Source organism: Opisthorchis viverrini (genome assembly GCF_000715545.1).
Source record: "Opisthorchis viverrini unplaced genomic scaffold opera_v5_35, whole genome shotgun sequence".
Taxonomy (NCBI): Eukaryota; Metazoa; Platyhelminthes; class Trematoda; order Opisthorchiida; family Opisthorchiidae; genus Opisthorchis; species Opisthorchis viverrini.
The window spans coordinates 1,443,823-1,465,605 of NW_008751691.1; the positions used below are offsets into that span (position 1 = coordinate 1,443,823).

A 21,783-nucleotide genomic window follows, 5' to 3' on the forward strand; every position below is an offset into this window, starting at 1 on the left:
GTTGACGTCCTGCTCCCTGCGCGCGCGCGAGACTGTGTCTTGACTGGGTTCAGTTTGACTTTATGTGGGTCCCAGTGCGTGTATGTGGGCGCGTCGGCACATGAGTGGTTGCTGCGCTGACTAGGCGGTGCAGACAATCGATGTCCGATGAGCCGGCTTAATGCGACGTGTTTGTGCGTATGAGAAAAAAGACAAGCCTCGCGATCCAGTGACTGATTGTGAGTTGAACAGTCAAGTATGTGGGTGACCGGGTCGCTACAACTGCTTATCACAAAACGTATCTCCTGAGGATAGTCGCGGTGATTTGTACCGGTCTTCCTTCCGCACCGACACCATTCCTGTTGCTTTACACCAAAACGAGTTAGATTTGGACTGAAGTATCGCCTTTATTGGGGCGAAACGCACTGTTCACATCCTCAGCCTCAAGGGATACAAGCTCCAAACCTGTATTATACAAAGTGATGGTTTCCCACTAGCCTAGCAACACAAGCGCCTCAGCGACGACACGGTAATTGAATTGACTCTACCAATCGCTTGGCCTATCAGTCAGGCCAACGGACGCTTCAAACTTGCCGGTTAATTTTCGACCCGATGTGAGCACTGGCGTCATAAATTAGCGGGACTTACGAGGCCTACAATTAACGTGTAAGCTTAGGCGAGTAAGCATAATGGGCGAAGAAAAGTAATCGTCTTCGTTGAGGCCACACCCATGGGACTTCCACGGCAGCACCTCTAATCAACCCCGACTTACTGTATTGTCCTTCCGAAGCTAGGTCGAATAACCATGTTGGTCTTTCTAGGAGTGTTGCAGAAATCGATTGCAACCCTCAACCGTAATTCCCTTGTTTACCAAGGAAGCGAACAAAACAACCACTACGCTGCAGTGAGGCGACAAACTGTTTAGTGCATCAGGTGTTTGCCCATAGAAAGAGGACAGGACCTATTCAAATGACTTCGCGGGGTTAACACAACGAATAGGCCCTCCAGATCGAATCTACCTGAAAGCCACCGAGAAACGAGGATCGACTTCCGGTTTAAAAGACAGTGAGTATGGCGCCCCCCGTTAACAGTAAGCAAACAAAATGCGACACAAGCACGCAGAAAGACAGACGATGTATGGACAGACGACAAAACCAAACACAATCCAACAAATTTGTACAAGGACTCCCAAGTGAACTCGAACTGACACACAGAGAGAGGGAGGCAGGAAAAGAGAGGAGAGAGAAAATGATCCGACATCTGCTTCTGAAAGATAGCAAAACGGGAGAAATCAAAACAAAAAAAATAAAGCACGAATCGATACCACAACCTAATCAGTTGGTCGGCAAAACAGTTAGTCAGTCAGGTACACGCCATGTATTGGAGAGTGTTGTTTTTTTCTTCACAGCAATCAGAAACCCGCCTCGGTGTCTGTCGGGGATACAGTACGTTAAGAACAGGCGGGGGAATAGTGGTAAACATGGTAAGAATAATAGTAATGGTAACGGTAAAAAATAGATCTTCTCCCATGTGTTTTTGTGTGCCTGCGCGTATAGAAAAACAAAAAGAAACGTCTCACACAGGTGAGAGGGCCAAGCCCGAACCCAGCGCGACGAACATCAGGAATCGGGTGTAGAAAAAATGAAGGCGTTGAACGGTGGCCGAGGATCTCGTAGAAAAGACCAACAAGCGCCGAATCCCGGACAACACGCGTATGAGACTTTGAACAAAGGATTCAGACCACCGTCAGGTGAGGATGAGAACTCCGACTGAGTAAAATTCAAGTGTGCGTTTGTTTCACAGCAGCAGATTCCGGTCCAAAACAATGACCGATCGATGAAAGGAATGAAACCTATGAAAGAGAAAAGTGTCGTGTTGGGAATGGCAGTCCCAAACGTTGTTGCTCTACCACATTCATCTCTTCATTGTATTCCGTTGGTGTAGTACTGGAATCGATCGTACAGTCTGGTCGTCATGGAATTCAGCGAAGCGTCAACCATGAAATCAACCGATTGCCGCAGCTGTTCCTCCGTCCGTGATAACTGGAAGCGCTGACGTAGTCCACTGATTGCAGCGGATCCGGAACCTCGTGCAAAACAAGGCAACTGGGGACAAGTGACTCGAGCGATTTCAACCAGTACACAAATCTGGAATGTGAGAACAAATGGTAAATCCAGATAGTTTTTGGGTATTCCCCACGGGTTTCACATTTTGGGGAGCCCTGTGACTGCATGCTAATCCAGTGCGTGCGGCGCACCCAGTGGTTGGGATAGTCTTCCAACCATAAACAGTAGTATTCAAGGTCATTGGTGAAAGTGGAATCAATGAAGATCGGTCGACCAGACACCAGCGGTTTGAAAACAATGTTGTTACGTACGGAAGGCAGAAAAAAATTGCGGGCATGGAGTCTGTGGTACAGAAACATGGTTTTAACCGAGTCGGTCGCATTTACCAACTAATTTGATTGTCACCGGTCCGCTAACATCAGTTAGCAAGCATATGGGCGAGATGGCTCAGTGGTTAGAAGCGCGAATTTATCGACCGGAAGGTCCATGGTTCGAACCCGACTTCCCCTGCCTAGGCTTGGCAACATGGCAATATCCCAGTTCTCGTGCTTCCTTCTGGTGGCATGGCAGTTAGGCGCCGAGGGGATGCTACAGCTGAAGGAAGCATATGACCACGACAGGTCTTGGTGGCCAGCTGGGAACTGCAGCAAATATTCTAGTACGCCTTAGTCTGCGATTCGCCGTCCTGTTCAAAAGTCGCGCAGTATTAAACAAGCACCTAAACACATCGTCTTAAAACCTCAGGTATATCATAAGGCTAGTGTGTGATCAACAATCCACGAATGTTTATAACACACTCTTAACGGGTGAGTAGGCTTCAGTATTTTGTCCTTGAATCGCACAACTGGAATGTATTCGTCCCTCTGAATAACGAGCTCTCTCAAAACAACGTTTTCCAGTGGATAACTCCTGACAGCAAGCCGCCTGAAAATATATAAACTAGAACTGAAAAGCATTCTAGCTGTGGAAATATTCGTAACCGAATGTGAACAATGTGGCAAGACTCTAGAGCAAGCAAACACGGTGGTACTCGCGACTGGCAAGATCCAAAACATCAAAGGGTGCCAAGTGGCCCGACACGGAATTTCATGCTGTTGCAAAAGGTTTGGGACCGCACAAGACTGGTACATTAGAGAAATGAACAGCTCGGGAAATCACTTCCGACGGACGAATGTACGGCTACAACCCTGAAGGCGTGTGATCACCAATCAGAAGCAAATGTTTCTAGCTCGGTGCTTCTCTCACCCTGGCGTGAAGTTGTGCAGTTTCCCGACTGCTCCGTACATACACTTGTGTTGGTCTTAACTGTTCTCATTGCAGACGGTCTGAAGCTACAGTAAGCGGGACAATAAGCCGACGACTTGTGTCGGAGTTGCGCGACCACAACACACTGGGAGTGTTTGTAAGCAGATAACATGGGTCACAACCTCCGATTTATCAGCTCCCACCTCCAATGTGCAGCTGTCTTACCCACCTCCCCGAATCATTGGTGGACGAAACTGTGGCAGCTACAACCACTGTACGACAAGTACGCGGTTATTACGGCTATCAATGATGATGATGATGATGATGATCACAGCCTCAGCCTAACAAGCTTATCGATTCCAGATAATTGGCACGGAAAAGATATTATGTTTACCGTGTAGCTCTGAAGAATGCCCTCATCTATGACAAGTACGCAAACATCATGGGTCAACTCACATTGGTGTGCTCAAAGCCGCTCACGCACTACGTTCCTCAGTGGCTTTGATGTTATCAAAGTAGTGCACTGGACAATGGGAAGAGCGATCCTCTAATCACCGAAAATGGGACCAGTGGATAAGAGCAAGGACGCGAGTAGAGTACTTTACGGGTGGGATCACTTTCAGCTACGTCACATTTGGTCCTACGTGCCTTCACCGAAATGCTGGCAACTTGGGATGCATATGATTTATTTCGCACCTACCCTTGGACCTGATCGAGATACTGAGGGAAAAAGTATGGACGCTGAGCTGATTTCATCCGTTATGTCGTAAATCGATTAACCGGTACGAACGTATTAGGACATTAGATTCGTATAAGTAAGTAGTCGTTCAGCTGTAACACCCTTCCAATGTCTGCCAGGTTGCCAAGCCTAGGCAGAGAAGCCGAGAAGTAGAGGTTGGGTTCGAACCACGGAACTTATGGTCAGTGGCTCTAACCACTTGAGCCATTTCGCCCCCAGATTTGTGTGACTCTCGATTATACAAATACGTGCATTCGAAAGCGAATAACCATTATCAATGGAAAGTCGGCAGCAAACTAGCTAGTGAGGTTGTAGACAGAGGAAGAAACGAATGGCTCTGAAGAGTGAATACCTCTGAGAAGCGACAGGTTACGTTCGGTCAGGAGGGAGTGACATTTTGGGAGCGATTAGTGCACTTGGAGACTTTACACGAACGGGCAGGACATCACAAAGGGTAACCCGTCACCAGTATGGCTGATGCAATAACAATCGTTCAGCTGCAACACCGTCTCGGTGCCTAGCTGCTATGCCGCTCGAAAGCAGCTAAGTTGCCCAAGCCTAGACAGGAGCAGTCGAGATTCCGGGGTCGGGTTCGAACCATGGGCCTTGCAGTCAGTAAGTTTGCGTCTAAAACCACTGAGCTATCAGAAAATGTGATCAACGCATCCCCTAACCAGGCGAAACCCTACTTGTTGCTCCAAGAATTGCGTCTCATGTGCCGGCATCAAACTATTATTGCAAGCAGTAGTCGCATTACGACGCATCGAATTGCTGCTACCTTTGTGGTTGGAACAGCTGCTTCGTGTGTCGTTTTTAAACAGAGGTGTGGTAATTGATTGGTCCACTCGCCTGGAACGCGTTCTTGCTCACAGATTAGTTCGAACAACCCAGCAAGACTGGCGCATCGGATCCGGAGTGGCCAATTGAGTGTATAATAGTCGAACAACGGTGATTGTTCACTCAAGCATTATGTTACGGTACAACTAAGTGAACTGGCGCCATCTGTAGTACACAGATCACAAAGACGCGTGATCGGAGAAGATATCGTGACTAGACTTGCCTGTTGCTTCGGTACAAGTGACGTAGAGAGTATGAGAAGTTCGTGGTTTTAGTCAAACAAAGTTGTCTAATAACAGCGTTGTCACGATAGTCGGAAATGACAAAATTTGCCGTACGATGATGAATGCGACTGACCACTTTTTTACTTCCACACGTATATTGAGAAGGAATCAGGCCAACAACACTTCTCCGTAGGTCTTTGCTTCTAACGTGCGTGTTGGATACCATGGCAACGGTATCGATAAGTTGGCAGTTTACTGTTTGCTTTGTGGCTTGTCCATTAACAATAGGTACCTTTACAGTCAGGAGAAAGACACTACAAACGTTGTCCTGTGTCGGAATTTTCGTAGATCATCCGAATGGAACAAAACAAAGCTGTAACTCATTCAATTGAGTGAGAAATTTTGTAACACAGTCTTGGCAAAACTGTATCAGTGGAAGTCGCAAAACAGGTGTTATCTTCATGTCGTATTATCCCGACGGAAGAATTCCAGTTCGAAAACAATCTAGCGCCTCGTGTTTCGATTGGCACGATATTCGAGATATTGCAGTATATTTTCATAAAGGAAACTACTTACAAGGTTTCTGAAAACTCTTCGACAGCCCATGACCGGTTTCGCCCTTGTTGGTGCTCATCAGGCAGTCTCACTTTCCGTCAAACTTGTGTGATACATGAACCCAAGGAACTGGCGAACCACACTCATCTGCTTACTAACAGGACTTTAACGACTGATTCCCAACTGATTCCAGTAGTAGTGCATCACGTTAGGAAAATACAAGAAACCGGTCGTGGGCTGTCGAAGAGTTTTCAGCAACCTTGTGAGTAGTTTCCCTTATGAAAATATACTGCGATATCTCGAATATCGTGTCAACTGAATCATGAGGCGGCCTGTGTGCAGCACATGCAGTTGTACAATGCCATAAACGAGAGATTCAGCCGGGTCTCTCGTGAAAGCCAAATTGATTTGCAAGTGGGTGTATTTCTCGAAAACAGCCCAATTTGAGTTCAAGTAGAACATAAGGTTGACGTAAACTCGGGGACTGCGCCTACCTGACGAGCCCCAAGGAGGGCGAAACCGGTCGTGGGCTGTCGAGGAGTTTTCGGCAAACTTGTGAGTAGTTTTCTTTATGAAGATATTGTGCCTTTTTAAAGAGACACACAATCCACGTCTTCGGTATTATCTGCTTTGACAAACGGTTCAAAGCAATAATCGAGGACATGTTCCCTTTAGAATGGACAAACTCGAAGAGAGAATTGTCAAACAGAAGTAAGTTAGCACTTTCTAAATACGAACGAGTGTACGTTTAGGCGAGCGGTGGATTTCCTTCGCTCTTGAGTTTACAAACTCTGCCGAAATTGGCTGCCTCAAGCTTGTGTACAAGCATTCGATTACTGTATGTTTGCATGAAGAAACCAGACCGATGGAGATCCTAACTTCTATTCGACTATTGTTAACCCATGCGAACGATTGAGGGACCACGTACAAATCGCCTATATGGCATGCTGCGATCAGACGTGATTTGATGAAGGTCACAAACAGCCAATCACATGCCAACATACGCTGCAACATACACAGTTTGACAATGTTAGGGACACTCCTGGAGAATGATAATTGGAGCTCACCTCTTCCATGTGTTTTCGAGCGGCCAATAGCCCACGTAGAAGCAGACATTTGTAGTACTCAAACATGTCGCTACCAATCTCACCCATCACGGCAACTTGTTCACTGGTCAGTTTAAATGGACTGGTCTCGAACCCGAGATTCTTTCCTGGAGAAGCGGACAGCATAAAGCCATAATCGATATGGATCACGTGACCTTCGTTGTCCAGAAGAATGTTGCCATTGTGCCTTTAGGATAAAACCGCATAGAAGAGTGAAAGAGTTGATAGTTGGAACAGTGAAATGCGTAGAGTTATCAGAAAAAACATGGATTGACGCTGCTGAATGCAGCGGTTTTAAAACTGTCGAAGGCGAAACCAATAGAAACGGCGTTGGATCGGCAAAAGTGGAACCTTACCAATGGCCGCAGTGATTCAAGCTAACTCATATTCACCCATAAAAAAGCAGAGTTCGGATACCAAAGGACGTGATGAATGTCAACAACTTGAGTGGACTAAAACAAATCGAAGCAATAACCCATTGATTCCTTGAGAGTCCGAGTAACGCCAATTGCTCATGCCGTAACATTCCAGCACAATAACCCATACAATCACGCCCCTAAGTCCACATTAATCTCAACAGCTGCATTCCTTTCAGTCAAACATCTAATGGTTACGGCCGCGTATAACATGCCCTAGATATGTTTTGTCGATCACTCTAGGTGTTTTCCACTGGTGTAGTAAAGACAAACGAGAGTACATATGTTGATGTTTGACACAACTTTGGTCGATACACGGTTGTCAGGTGCACATCCTGAGGTATTCGTAAGAGCGGGTTCAACCCGAAATTAAATATTCAGGGAATAACGCACCGTGCGGCAGTCTACGGAACGACTGACGGTTTGTTGCAGTTATCCTGCGTTCATATTAGAACCAGGATACAACCAACCCTTATTCACCATCACCATAGGTAGTTTTCCAGTTGTTCGAAGGACGAGTGCGTCTATGAAGTACCCACAAAAGAAACCAAAAAGCAAGGTTCTGGAAAATAACAGTCAAAGCAGAATCATGGTACAACTAACTACCCAAAAACAGAATGACAGGTAACACACCTATCCTTAACCTGTAACAAGAATCCCACTAAACAGTATGCCGCACAACTCTCGACAAAGTTCCGTTGAGCTGTCAGGAAGGCTTCTGAGTTGGGAGGGCCATATTCTCGGTGGAAGTAGTCCAGTAACGAGAGGCGAGCATGCCGTCGAATTTGATGCAGGGAGACCGTGTCGGGAACCGGTTCGATTAGGCCACTGTCAGGAGACGTAACAATCACAGTGAGGGGACGAAGCCACAGTGGTACGCGTTCGGTTTTCCAAATACGCTGCAGAAAACAAGATAAGTCGGAGGATGAAGAGCGTGTGTGTGTGTGTGTGTGCAAAGTCGGGTGTACTAGAGATATCGACTCAGGTGTAAGCGCTAAATTATAGGTACTGGTGCACCATTAGGCGACTGAAGAAAATGGCGCACCCAAAGGTCACGTGAAAAAAATCGTAGTGGGTTTCAGAAGTACGCTTGAATGAAGCCAAGGGATATGTGATCGATTGCCTAACTCACGTGCCTACCGATTAAGGATTCAAAAACCAGTGTCACTTAACTAGAGGAGAGGCCAATTAGCAACCTTCGCAATCAATAAGTGTCGGAACTATATAGGGTTATTCTTATAGTCTTATTTTTAAAAAGCATGTGCTTGGGTAGTGGGCACCCACGACAACGCTCGTCTCACGGGTCCGCTGGACCAGTGATGACCGAGGGTTTGATTTACAAGCGCAATCAAGTAAAAATCAGGCAGTAGAGTTGGTTTGTCCGACCGCCTGAGTTGAAAAGAGTCGAGTTGCACTTGGGAACCGTTTAATTAGACAGCGAACCACGTCGGTATGATACAATGGATGCGATGAAATGTGGATATAGAGTTCGACTCGGTGGTTGGATGGACCGAACAATCAGAACGATCAGTTTGGTCAGTCAGCCGATACACGCTGAAACAGAAGCATACCTCAATATCGTGAACATGGTTCTAACTGAAATATGAGGCGGCCTCTGTACAGCCCATTCAGTTGGAGAATATTATAAACAAGAGATTCGGATGGATTTTATCTGAGTCTCCCGTCAACATCAACTAAATTTTTAGGTGAGTGCTAAGGTCGATAAAATGAGCTCAGTCGGCTTCATTGAACCTAACGACTTTGCGTCCGTTATCTAATAGATGTCGTAGGTTTTTTTGTTGAGCCTTGTGATTTGACTGAAGCCAAAGAAAGCGAAAGCACGTGGGGGGGGGGGGACAAGCCAGCTACACTAATAGTGCGGGCTATCGTTGGTCAGAGATAATTTGCTGGCGTTTCACTGGGACCCCTTACAGATGTGGTCACCAGTACGAAATTTTCGTGTGCTCGCGTTTCTAGCTTTTGCGCAAAGTTATCAGTGCAACCCTCATCTTCACTAGCGGGCCACGATTGCAGTTTAAAAAAATAGGTTGAAAAAGTTCGAAACAGTTGACAGGAGAGGGGCATGAGATGGCCGTAACTGCTCCGAACACCACCGGAATCCGTTCTTATCAACATCTTGCACCGTCGCCAGCCAAGTACTGAGACTGCATCCTTCAGAAGGATCGTACCAGTAACTTCAAAATACTACGAAATCAACAAATCATACGTTGTCACAGTCTTCCCTAGTCTGGAGGACGTAAGAAAAGGAGCTTTTGCCTCGGCAAACGATGTAACATGAATGTAGACGAAACACAGACTACTTAGAGGCAAACCAATGAAATTTCTTTTGTTTTTTAATGAAGTAGTAAAGGGCGATGACCTGAAATCTACAGACAACCCAAGAAATGGCTTAATTTAAAAACTTCACCGAATATCTATCCAACGGGACCTCGAGACAGCCTTTGTGCCACACACCGTGCGAAAGAGCATCGATGTACCAGTGAACACGGGGGACTTCAACGAGTTTCCACCTCAGACGATCCCGTCAAGCAGATGAGCTGAAGAGTAAGCACTCGACCGAATTGCCGTTCAAGTCAAAGCTTTCGGTGACCATGTCTTCCTGGTGAATAGCCTCCAAACAGAGTGAAATCAGTAGTAGGCTGTCTGTGGATTTTGAGCAATCATCACATCCTACTATAATTAGAACAATAATTTTGGAAAAAATAATAACCCTTGGATCTTATTCTCTCGTACCATCAGGAATGTACTTAGAAGCTCGTCACTGAGCTGTCCACAATCCCCACCTGGTTTGGTCCACCTATCAAGGTGATGTATCCCGGTTGCGGCTACGGCCGCACAACGGGCAGATGGGAATTGAGGATAGCTGAACTACCCGCAGGGACGCGAAAAATCTGTCAGCCAGGAGCATTACCAATCCATGATAGTTCCTTCTTGTTTCATTCCTGGGGCGAGAAAAAAAACAGATTTTTTCAGTTCCGTTCAGTTCACTTAGACAGAGCACCTTTGGGCTTGCGTGCAAACGAGACACTAGTTGACAAGGTTGAGTTTTCTGCCCAAAATAAACAACCGAGGGTTTCCACTGACAACAAGGCCCGGCGAATAGGATGTAGGCAAAAGAATGGCTTACCTGGAGCACACTAAGGAGCTGGTATGCCAATTGCTCTTGACGCAAGTCATCACCAACTTTAACAATAGCAGCAGTCAATCGCCAACCAGGCAGAGATCCCCACGGAGACAACTCACGGATGCGTTGGCACTTCATATGCCACGGCTCTTTTAGAACAGCAGCACTGGGGTCCTCAGGATCAGACTGTAAAGGTGACACGGAAAAACAAGGGGGTTAATAAGAGTGGGGAGATGAAACCACACCCATTAGTTCATTTGACACGACGCGCTGGAACATGATATATGAATTGATGGGATGGATTGTTTGGCCTCTCAAAGGCTTCTATGCGTCTTGCTCAAGTGGACGAGTGAGCATACAGACAGCACGAACGCCACTGACATCGATTAATTACTATTTCTTGCAACGTCTTCAGCCAAGCACAGATGGGGTCACGGGGACCCCATCCTGGAAGTCACACAACACCAACAACATCCAAACTCTTCGTGATATCTTTGACACCTTTCTACCAAGTCATGTGCTGTCCACCTCGCGGTTTGCGCCATCCTGAAGGAGGCATGGAGAACAACACTCGTCTCGGTAGACGGTGCTTCGGCATGCGTAACACATGACTGAGCCATCGTAGTCGAAGATGCTGGGTGTTTTCTCGGATTGAGGTGCCTGCAGCACAACCCAAATACCCGTTTCTAATCACCTCTTGCAGTTCTAGCAACATGGATTGGGCAGATTCCGTGTTCTAAACTATCAGATTAATCCCAGTGATTCGGATGGGTTATCGATGAGCAGTGTTCAATTAAGACGTTGAAACATGCAACATGCAGATAAATTAACCGTAGTTGTGTAAGTGATTCGGTCAGAAACCGGATAAAACGCTGAGAATTTCTCAAGAAAGAGCATCGAGTCGTTGACTATTTTGTGAGACGACAGTTTTACTACTTTGTTTCTGATGAAAAAGAGACATGCACGACTGCTGGTGATGTGAATAAATTGGGTGGCCTTGTCATGTAAGTGAAGCCAGTTTATCCTGAAAAGCCGCGAAGCACTGCATAGTGGATCCATCCTTATTGGGAATAATCTGTAATGCACGGTTCACGTAACTCCAGGGAATTTCGAACCAGGGACTCTCCGGGCTAGTTGTTTGAACACCTAGAGGTTCGGCGACGAGCGGCTGATCACCAGTGTGGCACTACCACTCGTGGCCGGAAGTTTAAGTGTTCAAACTACTAGCCGGAAGGTCGTAGATTAGAAACGGCCCCGAGTTTCGTGAGATGTACACTGCTGATAATTTCAGATAAAGATGGGACAGCTGTACAGTGCATATCAGCTTAGATTGGCTTCATTTACAGGACGAAACCTCAGTTGATAAACAAATGTCTCATCTGGAGAGAGCTATTGAAGATGGCCTTTTTAGGGGGCAGTAACTGTTGAATAAAGTTCCGAGAGACAAAAGTGGAAGCAGTTTCTTTTACGGGGTGCTTTTTACGTCTTTCGAGGAAGCTGTTCAACAGATAGTACATTCTCGTATACACCTGATGTGTGCACATTGTAAAAGCCATTCGCAGCGCGCGCTGCAGGTGAGATCATTAACCTGCTTGAGATGGGGTGATATATGAGCAAGCGATCAGATCACAGCCGTGACATGATAGTCGAACTAGTTTTCGGCCATCTACGGACAAAACATATGTAAAGCTTGGTGTTAGTAAGCGAATAACATAGTTCCTAAAGAGACATAACAATGAGATTAAGGTCATACATATAGACTTGTGGTTCAGTTTTCGATGAGCCGTATTCTACGAGTATGATGTAGCGTGAGTTCCCAACGTAACAGTCGAGTGACTTAGTCGCTCGTATAGTAAAATCAACATCTGACAGTTGAATGTATCATCAGGTTAATCGCTTTTGTTGTCTGTTTTTGAACGTACATAGAAAAAGGATGATACAATCACTTGCTTAAAAGGAAAGATACCACTGAATGCAATTCATGAAAGATAAATTGGGCTGTAACAGCTGATCTATCCCAGAATATGCCCAACGAGGTTCGGCCCTCAAAATTTGATCAGTAAGAATGGATTATTTCATTGGTTAGGCGACGCCAGGTTGAGCACATTCACTGTAGCCACGGCCTGACATTTAGCCTCATTTGTAGCTTGTCAGTTCTAGACAGCCTCCCCAGTTTAAGAAACACAATCTCAGTTGGGTTTGGTAAATTCAATCTACCAATCTGCATCACCGTATCAATAGCAGACTGCGGCGTGTAGCCGGAACTTAGGTCGAATAACCGCCTATTTGCTTTAACTAAACCAGTGAGCAAATGTATCTCATGAGGTTTTTTCATACCAAGGGTGACACGGACGGTTCCTAGTTGCATTCTTGAGGAATCATATTAATGGGATTCTAAACGTCCTTTCCGACGACTCGAAGAACAGGTTGGCGGTTTGTTAGCTACCCTAAACGGAATCAAAGTATTGAGAAGCCAGTGGAAATCAATACTGTTAAAAACAACCACAGAAGACGGACTCTGAGTGTAAAACCACAGGAACACCCGGTAAGTACAGGCGAATACCTTGAAAGATCGAAGAGGTTGGTGTTCGGCTTGTTCTTTGAGACGACTACGAATATCACCGGCAGCCACGTACAGTGGAGTCTTTTGGGCAGTCATTGTTGATTCAAATGGATCTGTTTCCGCACTGCCAGTACGAGAATGGCTGTCCGGGTGACCGACTGCTACTGCTGAGATATGGTCACCCATGTGGGAACATCGATCTTCTGCTGAATTGCTAGATTCTGACGACACGAGGCTCAGGGCATCCGGCGCGGCGATGGCGCTGACAGCACTAGCAGAAGAAGGCTGGAAAGAGAACGGAATTCAAGAAGATAAAGACAAACTACCGAAAGCCGAATTAGTTAATGAGAAGACGTTGAAGAGCACAGAGTCACCAGTGCTATTGGCGACTGCACAAAGAATGTACTGCGACCAGAGATAATTCTTGTCAAGTTGCCGGCAACAGCATTGCAGCAAAACCTTCATAGCTCACGAGGACAGACGGCAGCTTAGATCCACTATCTGGTGCTCCACCCTACATAGCATACAATATAAGTGGATAAGTACAAAGTACTCATGGTAGGTTCCTGCCATCGGGAACATAAGAAGCGAGTGACCTGAATTGTACATTCTCCTATTCGCACAATCAGTGCACGGATGAAAGTGACCTGAACAATCCACAGTCAAACACACTGGTGTACCCAGAAATGTGATAAAACGAGGCTACGTGTGTCGACGCACACACACACACACACACACACACACACACACACACACACACACACACACACACACACACACACACACACACACACACACACACACACACACACACATCGAATCCGACGGCTCAATCGATTCAGCTCTTGTTAGATCAACATGCACTTTGGACAGGAACTGGTTGAGTCTACCTGTCTGTTTTAGATAAATCAATAGGTGATGAAAATGAGAAGTACGAAACAGGACGCAAGGAGCTGATGCAATCAGAGATGTAATCAACTCCATCTTATCCATGAGATGTGTGCAGTGAACCGGAGATGAATTGATCATAAGCAAGCCACGGAAATTCCTGTCCAGTGGTTTGAATGAAGATGGAAGACTGACAGCATTGCCACTTGAGTGATGGCATTGCCTTACCAAATCATACAAAGAACAGAACCTTTAACGATTGGAAACCGGTGCCATCAGATCTCAGTAGCGTGGATGAAGCACCTGCGAACCGGTAACAGAAATCGTTGAACGAGATAAGCACCTCGGTGTGGTGATCAGTGACAAACTGCTAACGTTGTGGTACTCGACTGAAGTCAACCATTAAAAGGTAGTTTTTTAATGAGACCAAATTCCACTATTGTACGGAGGCCAGCCGTCCCTAATAACCGAACACCACATTATTTGGACGGATGTGTCACGTGCGGGACACGGGCTGAACGAAGGCGTGCCCTGATTGGTTAGAATGTCAGCCAATCCGAGTCAAGCACCTTTGACTCGACGCTTCTCGCCCCCTCACGGAGATTCTGGCACGACCTTGTGGAACACTCTGTGACTACTCTATAAATACAGTTGTAATAATTTTCCTTGGTCTCCATAAAGGGGCTGTGCCTTTTGATACACCATAGTGAGCGAAGCAGTATGCAACATGCACATCAAATTGGTTTTAATGACAATCTCAGCTGAACCTGCCGTTTATGACGTCTTCCAACCAACTGTACAGCCGTGACACCCTTCCGGTGCCTAACTTCCATGCTACCCGAAGGAAGCACGAGGGCTGGGATACTGCCAGGTTGCCCAAGCGTAGACAGGGGAAGTCGAAAGGCAGAGGTAGGGTTCGAACCACGGACCTTCCGGTCAGTAAAGTCGCGCTCTAACCATTTGGGCCACCTTGCCCCCCCCCAACTGACTGTGTCGAACACGGACTATTGATACTTACTCAATAAACACCGACAACAACAACGCGCACCATGGGGACATACTAAGTCGACTTTTGCCAACGGAGAATGTTGTTGTACCGGTCCTGTGAGTCACATGACAGCAAAATGACATTCACCATTCCCGATATCGGCTACAAGAGTTTGGGGTTACTCTAAAAATCACCTGTAAATCGCGAGTAACAACCCATTGACAACCAGAAAGAAAGCGTACAGCTGTAGCACCCTTCCGGTGCCTAGCTGCCATGCCACCCGAAGGAAGCACGAGGGCTGAAATACTGTCAGGTTGCCCAAGCCTAGACAGGGGAAGTCGAGTGGCGGAGGTCGGATTCGAACCACGGACCTTCCGGTCAGTGAATTCGGGCTCTAACCACTTGGGCCATCTCGCCCCATTGACAACCAACAATCGAATGAATGTTTCGTGACGACCTATTTTATAAGAAAGTGAAACCCCATCCTATTGTAGAGGTCAAAATACCATGTATTAGGCTTTGTGAGTAAGGAATAAGATATATGATCCTTAGGTTGTGCACAACCACTAACCCACCGCTACGTACCACTATGCTCCCCAATAACGCAATGATGACGTCACCTCATCATCATCCATCATCATTGTCAGCTGTAATAATCGCGTACTCGTCGCAGTGGTTGTGGCTACGGCAGTTTCGTTCACCAATGATTTCGGGGTAGGTAGCTGCGCGTTGCAGGTGGGAGCTGATAAATTGGTGCAAAAATCTAGCACTGTTAGTGGGCTGTCAAGTGGGGGGATTGGGAAGGGAGCTATGCATTGAAGACAATAGCTTGGATGCACGAGCGCCATTGAGGGCGCGACTGGGCCATGTCTGACAATGTCTCTAACCGTTGATGTGGCCCGTATCCGAGTCCCCATCCACGAAGACGGCAATGACCAGCGCAGCTGAGTTTGCTGGTAATGGCCTTCACAGTTCGCTGCCAAGTCATTGTTTGACCGCTTCTGGCTCTCTTCCACTCTTCACGTGGTTGTGCGAAAAGAGCCGTTTGAGGAATTCGGTCGACTGGCATACGCAGCACGTGGCCGAGCCAGCGCAACCTGTGCATTGCGATCAGTTCATCAATCGAGGATGAGTTATTTCTCCCGAATACCATTCGACGTACTTCAGAATTGCTGATCCGGTGTTCCCACCAGATTCGGACAATGCTCCGAAAATGTCGGTGGTCAAACACTGAAAGTCTTTTGACGTCCTCAGCGCGCAGCGGTCAGGTTTCTGATCCATAAAGTAATATGGAGCGCACCGCAGCATTGTAAACTTGACGGTTATGCTGATGTCACGCCTATGCCACAGGTGACATGGTTTCACAAAACCTGCGCTGACCTTCCAAATCCGGACGAAAATATCATCCTTCGCGAGAGCACCGGGACTGATACAGCTGCCCAGGTGAACAAATCTGTCTACTCACCTCAATTGCTGATCAAAACGTTTGCAATCAAACTGCCCAGCTCAGCGAACAAACCAACGACCATCTACGCTACCTGAAATACCAGAATACGTAAGGGCTATGTTCGAACCCGACGAAGACAATGCAACCCACCCAATTGTTTGAAAGATTAATTTTCCGCAATCATTTCTGCTGCTAGCTCATACGAAGCCAGGCGTTAGCCATTCATCTAGAACCTTCCGTTGAGTCTTAACACTCTCAAAGACTTTTACTGCATAGGATTGCCATGATTCTTGCAACGTGCTGTGCTGATTCACCCTTACTTGTAACTGATCATCAGCTGAGTTGTGCTTCATCCGATTAGCCCCAACTTATCACTCCGGGACAGGCGTCCACTCTTACAGAAGGGTTAATCACAACGGACACAGTTTTCGCCCATGGAGGTCCAGACGTATTCAACTCTTAACCGATGCATCGTTTGATTCAACCATTTGGGGCCGCCTTGAGTAACAGAAGCACGCTCACCTTGTCAGACGCGCGATGACGAAAGCATACACTGTATGACACAACATCAATGACCAATGAAAACAAAGAGGTAAGCGCGACAGCGAAGGTAGACCTCATAAGCCCGTGACGGGGGGAGAGAGAGATCGGTATTCGGACGCGAATCGGATGAATTTCCTGTCATGGACTATGTTATGTCCCGAGGGTGGCTTTTGAGCCTACAGAAAGGCACACTTCGAATTCTACCTTCGAAATGACTTACGATCATAAATAAATCTATGCATCGGTCGTTGGAAGCTAGACAAGGGGGTAGGTAGCTAGCTTGGCAAATTTTTTGTCAGGACTGGCGCACGAATCGCAGCGAGAACTTTCGCAATAGGTCGGAAATTTCCTCAAGGATTAATATCCTCAAGAAAATACTAAACTCACAAACGGTGATGGTAGTTTTGAGACGTGGAGGTCCACGGAAGGATCGGTCTACTACTGAAACGAAGAAAGCCCTTGCTGCGGAGTTATTTGTTAGAAAATGCCAACCAAACAGTTACAGACTATTGGACAGGGAAGCGAAACTCTCATATGCATCTTGTTGACAAAAACAGAATATCCATCCTCTCTTTGAACGCGTCCTCCTGAACGTTTCTGGATATTCATTGACTGTTGCTCAAATCCAAGCAAATGCTAAAAAGCGACTCCACAAATTACGTAATAGATCTCACTTTTCAAGAGACGCGAAGCGGATTTACAAGAAAAAATACTACTCGCATGCCTCCCTCATCAGTAGTATCACCGTTACACTACATTCGAATCGAAGTCCGGACCTTTTGCCCCCAGTCCGTTTACCACTAGGAGTTACAGCTTCTTATATTTTTGACCTCTCAACAAATCAGGTGTTGCGCGAAAGTGCAGTCTTCAGCATCGGTGGAATTAGTTTATCCTTCTGAAGGAGTCAATCAGGCCGACAAACCAACATCGAGTAGACACTGACAGAACAAAGATTACTGGACTGGGTTGCAAATTCGTTTGGGAGTTGACAAATGGGAGGACAAACAATCTGTGGTTCAACCGCAGCAGAGCTGTCCAGTGAAATCAGTCAGGAAACGTGAATCTGTGCAACCTAATTCATATCCGAGTTTAATTGCTGCTCTGCTGAACAGTCAAGTCACCGGTCAGTTGCAAAATATGTGGAACAGAGAACGGAAAATGGGTGCTGAGCGACAGACAGCTGAGCTCTCTACAAACCTATGGGAATGTAATTCACCACCCGGAAGCCCTGATTAAGGTTGCCGGTCTGCCTCTTTCATTGTCCACTGTCCACTTGGACGCAGTTGGCTGGCTACATCATGCACCCTGTACCATAGCACAAGAGACGGTGAAACAGATTGGTGCACATTGGTCCTCTAGAGGGCAACCTACTCAGTTAAATCCGGTATGGGCTACTGACGGAGCCGTCTAGGAGAACAGGACAAACTTTACCAGAGGCCCCGTTCTCTTACTGTTCGTTTGTGTCCCATCACAAAAACCGACGATGAACGACTGCCAAGTTGGGAGTCTGTTTATTTTCTGGAATTTGGCCTTCTGATATCACCCAACTCTGACCACCGCCCAGGTAAGTGAGTCAATGCCGAGGTCCTCGGCTGTCTCCTATTTAGTAGAAGTGCACCACTAAGTTGATCGAGGGTAGAGGTACTCCAAAGGTTTGATCTCACACCACTTAGAATAACTAAAAACAGAATAAAAGAGCCAGAACATAAGATAAAATTGGTTTGAAAAAGGCAACAGCCAGAAGGAACGGCTGCGGGCTGGCAAATAGAGTATTGTTATCGGAGGGCTGATCATAGTTAGGAGTGTTCACTTCTAAAGCAGCGGGTCTGTTTATAACAATGCGCGTCACGTGTTAAACAAACTAGCCGATCGTTGTCTTGGCAACACAGCTGACAGGCAGCGTTATCAACAGGAGACGTAAAGTATAAGTCAATACTGGGTTTGACAAAGGTGGGCTAGCGGAAATGTAATAAGGTGAGCAACGTGAGAAGGTTGACCATCAGAGGCAGCTTGCCCAGTAGAGAATAGACCGGAAAACTGTGGATGGACGAACAATCCAACTTCGAGTTCAGTTTTCAAGCGGTTCCAAAAAGCCTCCATTCCCGAGAATGAATATTCAATAGCTCTGAACGAAATCCAAAGAACTGCACATAGTATGGTGAAACGGAAGCGCGTTGGTGTTGACCGTCAACTTGTCAGCACTTCTTGGGAAACGCGGAGAACTGATGAACCCTGGTTGGAGCTGGGGCGTTAACTTACCGACAGGAAGATCTGTGGTTCGAATTCAACCTCGGCATTTTGACTGCTCCTGTCTATAGATATAAGCGACAGTAATTTGACCGCCTTATCCTCTCCCCAATAAACCAACTCACGTCAAACCACGAACTTTGCTCCCGATTAGTGTCCGAAATCTTTTCGATCGCTGTTCGATTGCAGTTGCCTCCGTGGCGTAATTTCGGTTAGAGCTGGGGACGCGTATAATCGTCACGGGTTGTCCATTATGGTACTGTTCCAGCACTCGAGGTGGCTTTATCCGATGCGTCCATTTTCAACTTGAATGAAATTCCAATAACCATGGAAGCTAGTGCTTGGTCGCCAACTTGTTGGCCGGAAGGTCTGACTGCTTCTGTCTACGGTTAGGCAACTTGGAAGCATCTCGGCTTTTGTGCCTCCTTCGGGTGGGATGGCAGCTAGGCACCGCATTGGTGTTACAGCTGGACCATTTATTTAAGACTTCGGTATTGGAGTGCGTGAGGTGACAACTCTTTCCGGCTAATTGCTACACCCTTGGATGTGACGATCCGCAGGAGGCAGTAGCAAACAATCAACGTGTTAGCGAGCTTTCTCAGGGCAGTTAGCAGTTACTTTAGACAATTACAAGCTAAATAAAATAAGAAGGGTCCGAGTGGTGGAACTTTCCTGTTGCCTTTAGGAGCTTTCAATCAATGGAACTATCCCATCCTACCAAAGTGTTTATATGGGAAGAGAGTTCAAGGTACTCTCCCGATCGGTGGAATGAAGACACCAGACAAAAAAACCTTGTACTGTAGTTCGTTAGCCAATCCACTGCGTCCTCTGGTCTTTTTTCAGTACCAACCAAACATGGAACCCCATATATCCGAGGTTTCGTCCAAGTACAGCTAGCCGCCTGTAAATATCAAAAAAGGTTAGCTCTCCAGAGGATACTATGTACACGCCATTTCCAATTATAGGGATTCTTGGGTGCACTCCGGAATATAAAATCGTCATCGAGACTGAACTCACCGTGCTGGAATTCCACGGAAACTGAGACAGCGATGTGAGAGAGGTGGCTCCAGTTGGAAAGGAAGAGGGGCCGCATAGGCGCATGTGACAACTTGAAGGTCTTGACGGAAGAGGGTCTGACCAAGGGTCCCTGCATGGCAATACTTCCAAATAAATCAAGTAAGGTGCCTGAAAAAAAAACAATAATTGGACAGGAAAATGCTCAGGTTACATTGGACGTGTCAAAACGTAGCATAGCAACTAGCGTGGGTAAGGTGGAACATTGGGTGGAAAAGTAGGTTCTTATCGAAAGATTCAGCGGTCCATAGGTCCAGCAAGAACTGAAGCTTCATCATAAACAACATAAACATCAACAGGGGGGAATAAAAGAGTATCCTGAGAACGCTTTATGGATATAACACACTGCATTCACGATGTGCTAACTAGATCTGTGTCAAACTAAACTCTTCTGCTGCGCTTCCCCATGTGTGTACTCTTGACCTGCTGCTTGAGGTGGCGATACAGGGTTAATCAAGTTGGCTTGAGTCGCGCTAGTGTGTTACCGGCAGCCATCAACGTAAAGTCAGATGGCAAATCGATAGTTTCAGGACACCATTAGAAGAATCGATAAAATCAATGTTGACGATCGCGAAAGCAAAGCATCAGGTCTGCTAAACGGTGCTACACATATAGAGTAAGATCGGTGCGGAACTTTTTCCAAGTTGAGGCGGCGCAAACTGTTCAACAAAGCTAACATGGGCGATAAACCTTACGACTTACAGTCTGGCGCGGTTACGAATTTCAGAAAATTAGCCTCCTCCTATCCAGTCAATATTCCCCAAAATTCTCTCTCCGAATCAACCTGAACACGATTGATTTTCTGCCCCCCAACAACGTATCCATGGGACCTGTCTAGTGACTTCTAATCCACTATAATCAACGTGTTTCGACTGGAACTCAGTATTGCTGAACTCTACTCAATTCCACGTTCTATCAAACGTCTTTAGTTCACTAGGGATCGGATTAAAAAACATTTAACTAGAACGGATCCCTACTTTACTATAGACATAACATACTACTCACAAGGTTGATGAAAACTCTTCGATAGCTCATCCTTCTTGAGCAGCTCCCCAATCTTCCTGTCCTTTCCTGGAATCTTATGTTCGACTTGAATCTAACTCAAACTGTTCAAGATCATGTAACGTATTCATATTCCACGACCCCATTTCGCCAACAGTACTCCCATTTTGATCAAGTTGAAATGCGGAAATCCAACAACAGACCGATCGGAATTAGTTTGAAACTCCTCCAACCTATCAGTGTAAGATTTTGGCAATCACACTAACCGGCAAGCGCCGTTAATTGACACTGATCTAGTGTGATAAGCTGGAGAGGCCTTACTGATTGGTTCTCCGCCTGCATCTAAACCTGGCCAACTTGGTGACCTGCTCATTTAGCCTCGTGAAACTTTTGTGTCAAAAGCAAAACGATGCCCAATTAAAAACTACCGATCGTTAACCAAGGTGTTCTGAAACAATTACTTCTGAATCGGTTCCAAACCTCTTCCAACAACAGACCATTCAGTGTCCAAAAGGCGATACAACATCGAACAAGGATGAGGTCGGTTCGATCGCATACCATATTCCATGGTTCCATAAGTTACTTCATGCACGCTTATCAGCACCTATTGTGCTAAGGATGGCCTGACAAATACACGCATTTGCAAATCAATTCAGTTTTCACGGGAGACTCAACCGAATTCCTCGTTTATGATATTCTCCGACTGAATGTGCTGCACA

General features: G+C 46.3%; 1 protein-coding gene across 1 annotated transcript in view; it reads right to left on the minus strand.

Moving 5' to 3' along the window:
* Positions 1 to 889: 889 nt before the first annotated feature.
* T265_02744 (hypothetical protein) overlaps positions 890 to 21,783 on the minus strand; it is a gene marked incomplete at both ends in the record, with an annotated part of 77,910 nt that continues 57,016 nt past the window's right edge. Inside the window, 6 exons of the mRNA XM_009167059.1 lie at positions 890 to 2,126; positions 6,713 to 6,938; positions 7,801 to 8,066; positions 10,316 to 10,498; positions 12,876 to 13,160; positions 20,006 to 20,173. Of these exons, the coding sequence (XP_009165323.1) occupies positions 1,902 to 2,126; positions 6,713 to 6,938; positions 7,801 to 8,066; positions 10,316 to 10,498; positions 12,876 to 13,160; positions 20,006 to 20,173 (1,353 nt within the window). The remainder of the gene's footprint in view (positions 2,127 to 6,712; positions 6,939 to 7,800; positions 8,067 to 10,315; positions 10,499 to 12,875; positions 13,161 to 20,005; positions 20,174 to 21,783) is intronic.